The 16,277-nt window shown below is 36.4% G+C and overlaps 1 protein-coding gene across 5 annotated transcripts; it reads left to right on the forward strand.

Annotated features, from left to right (window-relative positions):
* Positions 1 to 173: 173 nt before the first annotated feature.
* On the forward strand, positions 174 to 15,498 carry phka1a (phosphorylase kinase, alpha 1a (muscle)). 5 transcript variants are annotated; one of them, XM_047816969.1, is made up of 34 exons: positions 174 to 443; positions 553 to 684; positions 1,509 to 1,667; positions 2,417 to 2,464; positions 2,720 to 2,888; positions 3,679 to 3,761; positions 3,870 to 3,950; positions 4,592 to 4,690; positions 5,356 to 5,502; positions 5,580 to 5,633; positions 5,816 to 5,938; positions 6,190 to 6,285; positions 6,376 to 6,483; positions 6,561 to 6,639; positions 6,743 to 6,877; positions 6,967 to 7,076; positions 7,218 to 7,362; positions 7,853 to 7,931; positions 8,026 to 8,201; positions 8,698 to 8,868; positions 9,123 to 9,211; positions 9,284 to 9,429; positions 10,235 to 10,388; positions 10,486 to 10,565; positions 10,681 to 10,759; positions 10,852 to 10,981; positions 11,067 to 11,168; positions 11,836 to 11,942; positions 12,072 to 12,110; positions 12,426 to 12,470; positions 12,747 to 12,905; positions 13,766 to 13,819; positions 13,967 to 14,167; positions 14,706 to 15,498. In XM_047816969.1, exons 2-34 carry the CDS (start codon positions 607 to 609, stop codon positions 14,877 to 14,879), a joined length of 3,699 nt encoding a protein of 1,232 aa, XP_047672925.1. In that variant the 5' UTR covers positions 174 to 443; positions 553 to 606; the 3' UTR covers positions 14,880 to 15,498. The 5 variants fall into 5 exon arrangements, with proteins under 5 accessions (XP_047672925.1, XP_026990238.1, XP_047672931.1 ...); XM_027134437.2 differs by having other exon boundaries at positions 174 to 684; XM_047816975.1 differs by having other exon boundaries at positions 174 to 684; positions 11,839 to 11,942.
* The last annotated feature ends 779 nt before the right edge of the window (positions 15,499 to 16,277 follow it).

Here is a 16,277-nt window from a genome sequence, read left to right on the forward strand (position 1 = left end):
AGACAAAGTTAAATCCTAAGAGGTAAAACACAGAAAATCCTATAAGGCAGTCTAAAAGGCAGGTTGCCATGTTTTCTGCCAGATCAGCACCACTGACCAAATATAGTCTGTTGTGTTTGTGTTCTTGTGTCAGGCCTGTAGTCGGCGCTCTTGTTGTGTTTCATGTCCTGCTTGTGCACAACCTCATGTGCTTCTCCTTTCTCTTGCTTTAACCGCTTCAGGACTAACTATCAAAATATAAGCCTGCTCATTTTTATTCACATGTCCAATGCGGTTGGATGTGTATCAGCTGAACAACCTTAGGCATCATTTTAACCTTTTAGTTTCACTTTTCCGGACTTTATCATTATTATTACTTTTTTTTTATTACCTTTTTTTTCCCGCCCCGCAGTGTTTCATCTCCTCCCAGTTAGTTTGTAGCACACTGTACGGTCTCCTGCAAAGTAAGTAGTTGTAGTATATTTGACAGCTCTTTATTAGTCTCCACCCAATTCGTAAATATACAGTCAGCAGTTCATCTGAACTTCGTTGTAAGTTTGTAAACATTTACAGCAATGTCGACGAAACTCGGAGACTGAAGTAGAAGAGAAGAGAAGTGAAGTGAAAATGAGGAGTCGCAGCAACTCTGGAGTCAAACTCGACAACTATGCTCGAATAATTCACCAAACTATCCTTCGCCACCAGGTAAGTACATGTAGTGAATAAAGCCATGAATGTGTGTGCTGTTGTGTCCATGTTCGTCCATGTTTATCTAGGATTATAGGGATATTAGTCACAGAATGAACTTGTGATATTATGTTACTTGTCTTCAGTGTCACTTGAGTTAATCATCTGCTTTATAGTGCCTTTATAGAGCTTGTTTACTTTAGTCTGTTTTTATTTAGCATTATCACTCAGTAACACTTCACCGGCTAGGTATCAGTTACAGACTTTGCTGCCTGATGTTATTTCATAGGTTCATCTAACTAGAAATGTATCTTTGTGTACTTTCCATTCATATCGTCTTACAGAGTACCTGGGGGGGGAAAAATCACACACAGAAAGTATAAAAAATAAAATAAAAAAATCCTCTGTTTTTTATTAAGACTCATCCATGTACATGATTCTGTGAATTCCTTTTACAACCTATGACTCCATGTTATAGTTAGATCTCTATAGTTAGATCTTTATGCTTTTTTTTTTTACACCTTTGTGTGTCTAAATGTTTGTATTTTGGAAAACTTTAAATTTCACAGTTATATATGATAAAAGGATGAAAGGAAGCCCGATCCCTGTAGTAAATAGCAAAACCAAAACACTAGACAGACCCTCCAGAACTCAAAATGACAGTGATATTCAAATAACAAAAAACAGCCAACCAAATAAACAAAACCTAAACATCAAATTTCTGAAGAAAAGAAATAAAAGGGGACCAGATATTTTCAAATAATAGGAGTTTGTTTTAGTATAGTAGGGATTTCTAAATATGTAAATAATTCTTTCCCCTTATGCATATGGTTGATGTATAGGATCCAGTGACCGGTCTTCTTCCTGCGAGTGAGGAACAGCCAGATGCCTGGATCAGGGATAATGTCTACAGCATCGTCTCTGTGTGGGCTCTAAGTCTAGCTTACAGAAAAAATGCAGATAGGGATGAGGACAAGGCCAAAGCCTATGAGCTGGAGCAGGTAGTGGATTTTACCAACTAAAACTGATCTACTCAACGATCCTTATTCATGAAAAGTGTGTATACTACATAATAGAAATGTCTGTGCTGTGCAGTTCAGTCATGTTCAAGGTAATAGTAAAATTAATACAGAATAATACTGAAGTTTCCAGAGATGTTTCCAATCATCAACTGTGCAAGAAAATGGTGTAGTTTAGAAGCTTTATGAGGCGAAACCACCTGATATTTATTCATATGTTAGAAAAATACATAATTTACATAATTATTTCTATCTATTCAGACTGCAAATCATTTAATATTCATTCAGCTACTAGTTACTGATTGTTATTGACTGCATGCAAGTGTTGACATGACCTGAAATATCATATAAGAAAACAGAATAGTGATGTGATTTATCCAAATATTTATATTATACTGTCATATTGATCCAGGTGTGTAAAAATAATTACTGTATAGAATCCACCACCAGTACACCACTGTGTCCACACTGTATAGGGTTATGACTCATGTACCGACGTACATGACTCATGTATTTATGTGTGTACACTTGTTATGTGTTAACTAGTCAAGCCTTTGCAGTCTCAAATTACCACCTTAAAGATAAAATGAAAAGGTCAGAGTGTGTACTGCGCATTTAAATATGTTTTTCAGCCTTCTGCTTGTACTTTTGTTACCATCTGTGACCTTGGACTTTATTTTGCCTCTTCTCCCCCTTACACCCATATGCTAACTTCCTTTTTCTCTCTGTAGAGTGTTGTGAAGCTTATGAGAGGCCTACTTCAGTGCATTATGCGGCAGGTATTTCAGCACTGCCTCTGTTTGTTTACTTAAAGGCATGAAACACAATGACATTAAGAACTATGTGCATAACACCAAACCCCCCAAGTCCCCAAAGAGCTTGGCAGTACCCATTGGGACTCTTTCCCCTCTGTACACTTTAAGAATCCTCCAATAACATTTGTCCTCAGTTTAAAAAATGTCCTGCACAAACACTTTTTGACATCTTTGATACCTAGAGTGTCTGTATGACTAACTCTTGCTTTTGATCCTCAGCTGGACAAAGTGGAGAAATTCAAGTACAGTAAGAGTACCTTGGACTGCATCCATGCCAAGTACAACACACACACTTGTGCCACAGTGGTGGGTGATACAGAGTGGGGTCATTTACAGATGGATGCCACCTCGCTCTTCCTGCTCTTTCTAGCACAGATGACTGCTTCAGGTATGCTGGGCTATCACATTCTTATTTATTATTTTTTTTAAGCCAGAATGTGATGATGAGTTGTGATGATGGGTTTTCCATTGGTACTCGTTGCTGCCCATGAGTGCCAGCTGAACATATAGAATTGGTTGGAGAAAAGCAGAAGAGAAATTAGAGTATGCAAAGAAGATAGCAAGGAAGTGAAGAAATGTACAGAACAAACAAAATATATTTACTGAATTTATAACATTATACAATATTATATATGTTCAAACTCTTTTTATTGTAGACATTGTTACAGTTTTGATGTAACATTTAGTACTTGTGTTTGATTTGCATTTTGGGCTTTTCTTTTTTGATACAGGGTCTTCCAGTTTTCTTATATATAAGTTGCATAAACACATATATTCTACTAGTATGGGTTGTGAAATTTCTGGCATGTTTAATTGCAAACTTGCCTTTGGTTTGAACTAGCATTTAGATGTTCTCTTAGTGGGTCATGATGCTTAGTCATAACATTTCAGACTGGAAAACAGTCTTTACATAATCTGTAGTAAAAAATAATTTTAAAAATGGTGAAACATAGTTCATCCATCTATGTGTATATGATCTCCAGGTAGAACAGATTATAACTAATCATTTGCATAATAGTAATTGGGAGAAAAAACACTTTGATTCATTTTGCATTGTTCAAATGTGTGAATTAGTAAACGAATGTTAGATTGTAACTTGTGCTTGGATCTTGAGTAAATCCAGTCCTGAGTGGTTTAATGATTATCTGTCTTATTTACTGGGATTTGGGCACCCCTAGGTTTGCACATTGTGTACACTCAGGATGAAGTGGATGTGATCCAGAATCTGTTGTTTTACATCGAAGCTGCATACAAAGTGGCGGTAAGGCTCACTAAATATCTATAAACTCTTACTTTCCATGTATGAGAGTAGTATAGATTTTTAACTGTGACTGGTCTTCTCTGAGCTTGATGTGCCTTCTCTGGGCAGGACTATGGAATGTGGGAGCGAGGAGACAAGACTAATCAGGGCATCCCTGAGCTCAATGCCAGCTCTATCGGCATGGCCAAAGTAAGACGTTTTATGTATAAAGTTGGATAAGTTTGTGTATAACATACTAGTTGCTCAGAAATGTTTGTATGACAGCATTATTACATGTATAAAGTTTTAAAATAATGAAATAAGTAATCAGTAAATTAAAAAACAATTAAAGATCAACACAAGTCTGTTTTATTCTGTGACCATATCTCATTTACACACCACACACTCTCAAGCACAAGCCCACTAATAAACTTTCCATCATTACCACTGAGCAGCTGAGAATGCAGCTGAGGTTTCCCTAAACAGAGACTTGTGCTTGCTGCACATGCAGCCCTATGACACTGTCACTGGTGTGTTTGACCTATTATAAACTCAGCATGGTACATCTGCCAGACTCCTTTCACCCTTCTGCCCATGAAGAAAACAGCCAACTGCAGAAAACTGTGGCAGTTCCTCTAACTTTGTACAATGAGACAATGGAAACCTTATTTTACTTTCCTGGCACGCAGTCTGTTGAATAACCCTGACACTAAAGTGAAATGGCTCTGGTTTCAGTTCAGTGATTAGGAGTCTTAACATGCACAGAATGGGTTTTAAACGGGTTTGTATTTTCTTATGAACTGTGAGCCGTGTTTAAATGCAATGTGTGAATGGATTCTTTGTGACTATAGGCAGCACTGGAGGCACTGGATGAGCTGAATTTATTTGGGGCCAAGGGAGGGCCCAGCTCTGTGGTCCATGCTCTTCCAGATGACATCCAGCACTGTCAGGTGAAGCCAGCGTTAAATGCACACCTAAATCTTCTTCAAAACATTGCCTTATCACTTCACTTCTTAAAAGAATACTTCAGCATTGTCCACAGAGCCTGTAATGTAATCTGTGTGAGCAACATTTGCCTGTACTGAAGAAAATAGATTTTATTTTTTATAAAGAATAAAAGTCTTCTAATAGAACAAGCCTATTTCAAGCTTAAAACTATTTGGAAAATGTCCAGAAATTGGTTTATAATTCATTATTTATTAATCTTATACTGTATTTTAATGCTTCCTTGCTTCAACACACCTTAATCATAGCAAAGGCCCTGTCCAATCTTTTGAATGTCCATGAATGCCTAATCTGAAAAATAAACTACACAGACACTTCAACAGAAATCTGATCTTGTATAGAACTGAGAATAAAGATTCTGATTCGTTTAAAAAAAAAAAGATTATTTTTAGGAAGTCCTTGGTTATGTTATTTAACAGTTGTTCAAACCCCACTTGATGGGGACTTTGCTGTAGACACGATTGCTGATATTGCCTGTCATTTGCACTCAGTACGGTCTCATTTTCATATGCACATGTTTTAAACTGTGCCTCACCCAGATATTGAGAGCATAGATTGGAAATACTGCAGTGTACAAATAGTTTGACATCACCTACTGTTATTTTTCCAGTCCATTCTTAACTCCATGTTGCCCAGAGCATCCACATCGAAAGAAGTAGATGCTGGTGTTCTCGCCATTATTTCGTATCCAGCCTTCGCTGTGGAGGACATGGAATTAGTCAACATCACCAAGGAGGAAATCATTTCCAAACTACAGGTTGGATATTTGCTTCATTTAAGCACGCACATTTTGAATGCAAATGCATATTTAACTGTTCTCTTCATGTTCTGTAGGGGCGATACGGTTGCTGTCGGTTTCTGAGAGATGGTCATAAAACACCTAAAGAGGTATGATATCAGGAATTACCTGTCATCTATACGCACATAGACTTTATACATAATACATAGAAAGTATCATTCAAATATGGACAAACCTAAACTATTTAGGTATATAATGTGTTCTTATTATTCTGTATCATTATTTGTGTAGGCTCCATTGTATATCTCATAAATCTTCTCTGTGTCTACAGGACCCCAATAGGCTGTATTATGAATCTGCAGAGTTAAAACTGTTTGAGAACATTGAATGTGAGTGGCCTCTTTTTTGGACCTATCTCATCCTTGATGGCATCTTTCTAAACAGCGAAGAGCAGGTAATAAATTGTATTATAAAATTAATTATAAAATATTAATACTGTATATGAAATGTTGCCCTTCTTCAAATTGAATACGAGATCTACCTATGAGATGAAATAAGAAATGTATCAATGCTTTATGTCATAGGATGTTAATTCAGTTACATAAAACTGGATTCACTGGGACATTACTGTAAATTATCTTAAGAGGTCAGGGAGAAATATTCTGACTTGTTAAATGACACATTATTTTGAATGGGTCTTATCAGGTGCAGGAGTACAGAGAGGCACTGGATGCCATACTTATCAAACAGAAAGATGGGATACGTCTGCTACCTGAACTCTATAGTGTTCCTCCTGACCGGGTAAGGTTAAAATATTTGAAAAGTTGTTACGATGGCAGTAAAATTTATAGCATCTTGGTTAGACATAAGGAGTGAACAATATTCTTGTAGGTCGATGAGGAGTATATGAATCCTCACACTGTAGAGAGGATCCCTATGGGCAAGTGTCCCCTGAAGTGGGGCCAGTCACTGTACATCCTGGGAAATCTGCTGGCAGAGGTGAGGGCACACTTCCACATCTTGGGCGTGGCCTTGATTTATGACTGGCAATATTAAAATTCTGTTCTTTAAAAAAGGGCTTCCTGGCCCCTGGAGAAATAGACCCACTCAACCGGAGATTCTCCACCATCCTTAAGCCTGATGTAGTTGTCCAAGGCAAGTTCCATTCTTTTGGCAAATTATCAGCTACAATAGTAGTCAATTTCTTTTGATTATAATAATATATGTGTTCTAACCATTTGTTCTCTGTATTGAACAGTGTGCATACTGGCTGAGAATGATGAGATTAAGGAATTGCTTCTGAAGAAAGGGATAGCAGTGGACACAGTGGCAGACATCCACCCCATCCGAGTACAACCTTCTCGGGTTCTTAGTCACATTTATGCACGACTAGGTAGGAGCCATTCACGACTGATAAAAACCTCACAACATATCAGACCACTGTAAATGATTCATTTGGTTACATGATTTTTATTCTCATAGGACGGAACCAGAGGCTGGGGCTGACTGGCAGGCCATGTCGCCGGATTGGTGTGTTAGGGACCTCCAAACTCTACATCATCCGCAATACTATCTTCACCTTTACACCTCAGGTACTGAAACACTGAAACTTATTACTTTGTTGGATGTGGATATTGTTTGTCATTTTAAACTTAAAAGAAAAGTTTAAGGTAATACACAGTTCTCTCATCACTCACTTTGTGTGGCTTTGTTTGTGTTCTTTATTCTGCTAGTTTATTGATCATCAGCAGTTTTACTTGGCCCTTGATAACAGGATGATTGTGGAGATGCTTCGTACTGAACTATCCTACTTGTCCTCTCGCTGGAGAATGACCGGCCGGCCTACTGTCACCTTCCCTGTATCCCAGACCATGCTCAGTGAGTGGAGCCTGATGTATTTAGGTTATCCTACATCTCTGCAGTCAAGGGTTTTTATTAATTTTAATTTTGGTCAAGCTTATTTAAGATTCAGCTCATAATGGTATATTAGTCGGACGATGTATGATTAAGTTATGAATCACTACAGAGGTGCATTCGGAGGTACAGTGGATTCCTGAACTCAGTCCATTTTCGTACGTGTATATATACAGATTCTCTGAGGAGAAAAAAAAACAGGTGACGTGGAATATAGAAAATGACTTACTTACCTTCCCTAACTGTATGTGGATCTCCAATCAAACTTTCAATAAATATTTTTTCTTGAGGGTGAAAACAACTACTTCAATATTTATGTAGTCAGTTCTTAATTCTTACAAAATGGGAATATTTTAGAGTTTCTTTCTCATGAGAGATTTTCTGTTGATTACATTAATTATTATAATTTTAACCAGAGAAAGTGATTTATGACATTTTGTAAATTTCCTTTCAGCCGAGAACCACACAGACTTGGACCCTGTTGTCCTGGCCACTCTGAAGAAACTTCAGGATGGATACTATGGAGGAGCAAGGTAAGAGCCAAGCTGTGGGACTTGTCATCTTCATGTTCATAATTCATCATGTTTTGTGCAGATATTTAATATCATCCCTCTTTTTTTTTTTAAGGATACAGACTGGAAAGTTGTCGGAGTTCTTGACCACGTCCTGTTTTGCTCATCTTAGCTTTCTGGATCGTGGTAAGCCACGCTCCAGCACTCTGACCTGGGGCGAGGATGAGGATGAGGATGATGAGTACAGCTTCGAAAATGAAGGCACTATGCATGGTCTCAACATAAGTGATGGTAAAGAGGAACAACCACAGGATACAGCGCCATGAGTTTACTGTACATTCCTTATTTGAACATTTTCTTATAATTAAAATTTTTCAAAATTCTGAACCTGTGATTTAATTTCTCATCATTATTAGCCAAGACATGGTAAAGTGTTGGATGGTGCACATAAAAACATGAAAGGTTTACATGAATAGTAGGAGAATGCATCCATCTTTATTGTGCAATAGTTATTTTGGCATTTGTACCAGTGTATAGATTCAAGCATGAGTAGATGATTAGATCTTTTTGAAATTTAACCACTTGTTGTTTACATGTAGTTTAAAATAGGTTGACATGTTTTCTATTATTGAAGCTTATTTGGGTTGCTATCTAATTAATTATACGTATAGTTATAATTTTAAGTATTCATTTCCTTTATTTTTGTACATATCTCTTTTTTGCATATCTATCCAGTTGTCCATCAAACAGCAAAACAGCAGGCACTTTGTATCTTTTCTTCTCTCAGATGGAGATGACCTCGCTCAGTATTTGGATCAGCTTTTGGCTACAGCAGTTCCTTATCGGGGGCCTAGAGCACAGGACAAGGCCAGCGGGCTCGGCCGCTTCAGGGCTGCAGCCAATCAAACAAGAGAGATGGTGTCTTTAGTCAACAAGGCCAAAGATCTCCAACTACACAGTGAGCATTGCTTATGCTTATTTCTGCTTAAACAGTTTGCCATTGTACATGGTAACACAGTGGTTTAGGTGTCAGACTACTTATCAGAAGGTTGTGAGTTTGAATCCCATGTCCACCAAGTTGCTAGTGCTCTGCCCCTGAGTGAGACCCTTAATCTTCATTTGTATAAAAATGAAATAAATGTAAGATTCTCTGGCCAACGGTGTCTACCAAATACTGTAAATATAGATTTTTTTTTCATTTTATTATTTCAGATGTGCAAATGTATCTACCCACCAAGCTGTTCCGATCCCCTCAACCTTCTCTTAATTTAAAAGACTCCTCTGTACAAGAAGCAAGCAAGGTATGTGCACACTCATTTATACACATACACGCCAAAGAAGATTTTTCTCTAGCTAATTATTTTCCACCTCAGGGTCCAGAGCTGCTTGTTTCGTCTGATTTAAACCTTCCCCATGATGCTGATGGAGCTGTAGATTACTTGGCTCTGGCTCAGCTGCTTAAGGATACACAGGGTCTCCAAGAGAGGGCGGACATCCTGTACATCCTCTTCAAAGACAAGTCAGCTTTCACCTTTTTAAATTTATATGTATATAATTGTGTCTTGTAATTTGCATAAATATGTTTTGTAATGTAGAGTTTGGCCTTGGAAGTGTGTGGAATTACATACATTACTGATGAATGAAATGCAATCAAATTAAAATGAACATTTTATTTGTCACAAACGTACACAACCAAACGCATTACATCATGTAGTGAAAGGCTTTTCGACTGCTCATGTCTTACAAAGTAGAAGTAGAGTAAAAAATAGAGTAAGAATAGTTACAGTGCAAATGGAAATAGAATGATTTGAACAAGCAAAAATAGAATAAAACAAATAAATTAACAAATATATATATTTGCAAATAGTCAAATGGAAACATTTCAGTGTTCCAGTATTACAGTATTTTTTTTAAGTCTTTAGATCAGTTTATGTTTAATTCACAGTGAGTTCCGTGTTACTAAACTTTAGGCATTTAATCATTTAATTAAAAAAAAAAAAAGGAATCAAGGTTTTCTCTTCACCCCAAATGTGTTTTAGTTAAGACATCCCCAACACAATGCAAAATTCTTACCATTTGTAGATTGTAAAATAATTTCTTTTAAATTATGCTTCTTAGTGGGAATGAAGTAAAGGAAATGCAGTATGTAATAATCTGTACTTCTAAGTGAGAATATTTTTGTGTCTGTGTGTGTGTGTCTGTGTGTGTGTCTGTGTGTGTGTCTGTGTGTGTGTCTGTGTGTGTGTCTGTGTGTGTGTCTGTGTGTGTGTCTGTGTGTGTGTGTGTGTGTGTGTGTGTGTGTGTGTGTGTGTGTGTTCTTTTAGGGGGATGGATTGGGACACACAGCTGTATGGTACAGGCACTACAGTGCACCGGCTCCTGATGGATCTGTATGAAAAGGCAGGAGACCTGCGCTGCTGGGGCCTCATCCGTATGATCTCTGGCATGCTACGCAAAAAAGTGGAAGAGCTGGACTGGGTGAGTCTGTCAGTTGCTTCTCTGAGTTTTGAGATTAACATTCTATATACTGTATATGGGTGATGAGCGGTATTAGACTGTGTGTGTGTGTGTGTAGGCCTGTTCTGATTTGCTGGCTCATCAGAAGCACTTAACCGTGGGTTTACCTCCTGAACCGAGGGAAAGGACCATCACTGCGTGAGTTAACGTTTTCAGTAGTTTAATCAACGCACTTAAACAGAACATGCTTACAGTATCTAATCTATTTCTGGCCTGTGCATTTTACACATTAAATTTGAATTTCAACATGCAGTCCAATGCCACCTGACCTACTGGCTAAACTGATAGATGAGGCCAGTGAGAACAACATCACCATCTCTATCCTCACACAGGTTAGAAAAGTCTGACCACATGAAAGTGTAGAATTTAGAAAACAAAAATACAATACACAGGAGATTATTAAAATGAGGTGTGTGTGTAATAGGAGATCATGGTGTACCTAGCAATGAACATCAGGACACAGCCGGGTCTGTTCAGTGAGATGTTCAGACTGAGGATTGGCCTCATTATTCAGGTCATGGCTACTGAACTGGCCCAGTCTCTTAACTGTTCAGGTATCACAATCTTTAGTTGCAAAGGAAATATAATTTTATAGGATTTTCATTGAATTGTTTATGACTTGGAATGTGTGTGTTTCAGATGAAGAAGCCACAGAAAGTCTGATGAGTTTGAGTCCTTCTGAACTGAAGAATCTTCTGCATCACATTCTTAGTGGCAAAGAGTTTGGTGTGCAGAGGCACGGTCGGTTACTTTTCCTTGTTATATGTCTTATTAGTTGCTTGTGTCTATGCTCAATGTCAAAATAATTTTTCCATTAGATAAATATCTATCTGTTTTGTCAGTGCCATATTTATCATCAGCATTTACATTGTCAGAATACTAGCTTAATTTAGGGCTGAGCAATATGACAGAGTATCAGTATTGTGTAGGAAACATCTGATTTTGAATTAAAATACAAAATTTTATATAATTTATAATGATATAAATTACTGTTAATTTAATATTTAATAAATGTTTTATTTTTGTATATGTAAAATAAGTGCCATCAAACATTTTTCTGTCATTCTGTTGTGCTGACATTTTCTCATGTACTGTATCTAAGAAATCTTGTCATTTGACATATTTTTGTCATGTTGCTAAACTATATAGTAATTATCATTTTGATTACAATTTGTATCTTTGTCATTTATTTATATAGACACTTTTTTTTTAGCCAACTTGGAAAGTATGAGAAGATGCTTTAGTTATTTTGATTGATTTTTGTATATTAAGTATTTGGAATACACTTGATCCAGGATTTTATATTATTTGTGCAGCCTTTTTTGTACTAGATTCAGCAGCACACTGTGCTTCTGATTGTGCTTTCAGTTGTCCATGTTAATTACTATGGTTATATTTTTGTGTTCAGCAGATACAGGTGTGAGTCCTGCCATCTCTATCCATGAAGTTGGCCATGTAGGTGCCACAAAAAGTGAGCGTGCTGGCATCAGCAAACTGAAAAGTGATATGAAGCTGGTAAGTAATTCAGCAACAAGCAGCACAGCCCTACCTCTGACCGTAGCATTGGTATAGGGAACTTTAACTTCTCACTTTAATTTCCTTTGTTGCGTGAGCGGTAAGAACGAGCTATTTCTCCATTTGCAGCTGGAAGACAGGAGATTGTCTTGGTCGGCTCAGAGTAAGGTGAAAAGTCGAACTTGCCATGTTTTAGTCTGGCTTATTTTGGAGCAATCTCCAAATTTTCAGACCTGCTGTAATAATTAATGTTTGCAGAGATCAATGTACTAAACACAATTTTCTGACAAAATCACCATCGATCCTCACAATGGATAATCCACCATACAAAGAAGCTACAGTGATCACAGTAATGGGTTTCATAGGGGCTGTAGATGCATGATAGTGTGACAATAATTGTTCTGAACAGATTTTTCCAGCAGAATTGTCCAGGAAAACCTGATCCTTACACTATTTTATGCTTTGTTTTTTCTTTCTTTATAGACCTTTTCAGCACATTCCTTTGACATCGACCACTCAGAGTCTGTTGTAAGTCCTTATTTATTTGTTTGTTTGTTTGTTTGTCTGTCTATCTACTTGTTTGTTTGTTTGTTTGTTTGTTTGTTTATTGTTTTTCCAGTTTTATGCTAAATTAATTTACGTTTTAAATTGGCTGAGGACTTTTTTATTGGTTAATTGACGAGATGTTATTAAAATAACAAGCCTAAAGTCAGAGTCATGGTTGGTATTGTATGGACATCACTTCTTTTAGAAGTTATCAGACAGTGTTAGAATGGATTTGTTCTCTTCTGTGGCTGCAAAAAGCACCGTCTGTCTTCATCCGAGTCATTTGATGTCTCTGTGAGTGTTCCTGTTGCACTGGATAGTCGTCAGGGCCAGTGGCTTCGCAGGAGGAGGCTGGATGGAGCCCTCAACAGAGTACCAGTGGGCTTTTATCAGAAAGTCTGGAAGATTCTGCAGAAGGTTAGCAGGTTTACAAAGACAAAGGCTATGTTTACAGTCAAACATTTTGTTTCTCCAGTTTTTTAATTGTGCTTTTTCTATTAGTGAGCTTTAAATTATTTCCATCTCAGCAAACCATGAAACTCTGATTATGTAATATAAACATTATTCACCAGTATAATCCCTTAAAGTTTTTTTTTTTTTAACAGATATACATTCTGCATTCTGGTTAAATATCACATGCTAAGCCAACGTTATTGTGCTCATTTTTGGATCTTACATGTGCCCCAGAATGTTAGTTTGATGTCTATTTTACTGCCCACAAAATGTATTTAAAAATGATCGACTTATTTAAATAAAAATTAAATAATAAAATTATCAACTTATTTAATAAAATTTGATTTGATTTGAAACAGAATAGAATCTGTAAAATAACCTGCTTTTATCAGATGACCATTTTATTGCACAAGCAGTACCTCATGACTCAGACATGCAAAGATTCCAGTAGTGAAATTAATCGAACACTGAATGTTTATAAGGCTATTATTTTTCTATTTTATGGATTATACAGTTGAATAGATATTTCAGTTTGATTGGCCTCAGTTGGTTTCAGTCAGATCATTAAGGAATTATTTGGCTTCATGTAAATGTAGATAATGCGCTCTTGAAATATTATAGAGTCTCTGGCTTCATGTTATACTGTCTGTTAATTTTTACAGAGTACAATAAATGTTTCTCATATTATGTGTTTAACGCTGCCATCACAATCTAGTGTCTATATATATGGGGACCAGGTTTGGAGCGAATTCTATTAAAGAATGTTGTAGGAGCAATTATAGCACTTGAAAAAAATTTTCTATTTCTCTCTGATTCTCTGATAGTGTCATGGGCTGTCAATAGAAGGCTTTGTGCTCCCATCATCCACTACAAGAGAGGTTTGACATGAGCTGGGACTGTTATTTTTCTGTTAATTTTTAAATGAAACCATATGTTAATGCTAGCTTCAAAATAAACACACTTACATATACATTGATACAATAATGAAGCTTTATTGCAGACAAGAAAATCTTTGTAATCTCCAGATGACACCAGGTGAGATTAAGTTTGCTGTGCATGTGGAGACGGTACTGAACAGAGTGCCTCAGCCTGAGTACAGGCAGCTGCTTGTGGAGGCAATCCTGGTGCTCACCATGCTGGCTGACGTTGATATCCAAAGCTTTGGCAGCATCATCCATGTGGAGAAGATCGTCCACATTGCCAACGATATGTTCTACCAAGACCAGGTGCTTGTGTCCATGTGTTTATATTTGTAGATGTAATACAAGCATTCTGGTACACACACAACACTTCCCACAGCTATATTAACCTCTACCAATTACTGTAGTTGAAAAAAGAAAAAAAAAAGTCAATTTTAATACTGAATAAAGATCGATACGCCACAAACAAGAACTCAGATCATTTTCTGCTTTCTTGTGTTAGTGTGTTAGCACAGTGTCAAAATTGCTGTCAATCCTACTTAATATAATTTTTGGTAATGTGTAAATTGTAAAAAAAAAAAAGTGTGTGTATGGTCAACAAGCTGCAAATGTCAGGGCAGAACAAGTGTGTTTTGATGTGCTTTATTTATCCAGAAGTCTGTTTTTTTTTTTTTTTTTTAATAATTGACATTTTTTAATTTAATAATTTTTGGAATATATATTAAAAATAAATCCTAAATATATCTAAAGAGTAAATGTATTCCATTGATTATAGCAATTCCCTGTATTTGAGCAAACCTGTTTTTATACCCCATAATATAACACACTTCTCCTGTTCTTACAGAAAGCTCTTAATGCTGAAGATAACATTTTAGAAAGAGACGTATCCACAGGCATCTGTCGGCTCCTGTACGACAGCGCACCGAGTGGCCGCTTTGGCACAATGACGTACCTCACAAAGGCAGTGGCTACCTACGTACAGGACTTTCTCCCCAGCGGCGCATGTGCTCTGCAGTGATGTTTTGTCTTAAGAGTAGAGACAGCTACAGTTTTAAAGATGTCAAAGAACCTCATAAGACTTCAGGTCCGTATACAATATTTAAAGTGCATGGCTTTTAGACAGTTAAACCTAAATGGAGAAGATGATGGTTTTCGCAGCCATTTTGGATGTTGAGTTCTTTTAACTGTGTGACAGCTTTTCTGTCAAACAAACAGGAGAAATCTCCCTTTTTGTTCTTTTTCTTTTTAACACAATAGTATTAAATTGTCTGCCGTCCACCAAAAGACTGACTGAAGTTTAACCAGATGACCAGTAAAATATTTTATGTATTTTGTTTTTTGCCCATTATGTTTGTCATCTAATTCTGTATAATTCAAATACTGTGATGATTTTATTAGTTAAAACATTGTTTTAATTACGTCGGCCTCGTTAGCAAAATATCTTTTTAAGCAAATACTTTGCGCTGTTGGAACGTAATATTGAGGTTTGTAAATCATTTTTGAGCCTAAAAAATGTTTCATATGGGCTGAAATAAATAAAAAATAGATATGATGTTTGAAATGTTACTGACTTGTTTTAAAATAATTTATTTACGTTGCATTATTGTAAGTTACCATTAAAATGAATAGATGATTTACAGGAGTATCTTGAGTGATTTATTTTGTGTGTTTAAATCACAAATAATAAATTGTCATATTGCACTATTTGTTCAGTAGCACAAGATTATTGCTCATGTTTTCCTGTGCTATTTATCGTATATTCTAATTATATTTTGTTTATCCCATGACATCATTCTGTAAGACAAGACAACTGTAATTAAAAATGGATAGAATATAAAATGCTGTACTCTTTGCTGTTCTGGTCATTGTGACAGTTCTGGAAATCAGAAAAAAAATGACTAAAAAAAAATTATTATTTAAAAATATTATTTTTTAAAATCCATACTTTAAGAACCTATTTTACAAAAATGGCATGGAAATGATTTATTAAGGTAAGGCTATTTCAACACCAGTGTTTGCATTTATAGTGAGCAGTGAGCTGAAGAGATGGTGAAAAGGCATGTGTGTAAATGCTATGAGTGATATTTACCTCAGGTGTCGAGACAGGACTGTTGTGGCTGATGCTGATTATTAAAATAGTCATTTTCTATTTTTTACATTTACATTTTTTCAAATTCGGCAGCAATATTTCCATAAGTACCAGATGAGGTTATGAATGTTGAGGCAGTGGAGTGTCCTTCAGTGGACCAGGAATGTTCTTTTTACTAAAACTTTACATCTGGTCAAGATTCTTGCAGGGAGGAAACATTTTGTTCATTCAAGTACATGTATATATGATGAACACATGAATTGATTTGACATGATTCATTTCAGCTTGGTGAGATGTTTGGCTTGTGTTTGGAAAATTGCAGCTGTT

Source organism: Tachysurus fulvidraco, chromosome 1 (assembly GCF_022655615.1).
Source record: "Tachysurus fulvidraco isolate hzauxx_2018 chromosome 1, HZAU_PFXX_2.0, whole genome shotgun sequence".
Classification (NCBI taxonomy): Eukaryota; Metazoa; Chordata; class Actinopteri; order Siluriformes; family Bagridae; genus Tachysurus; species Tachysurus fulvidraco.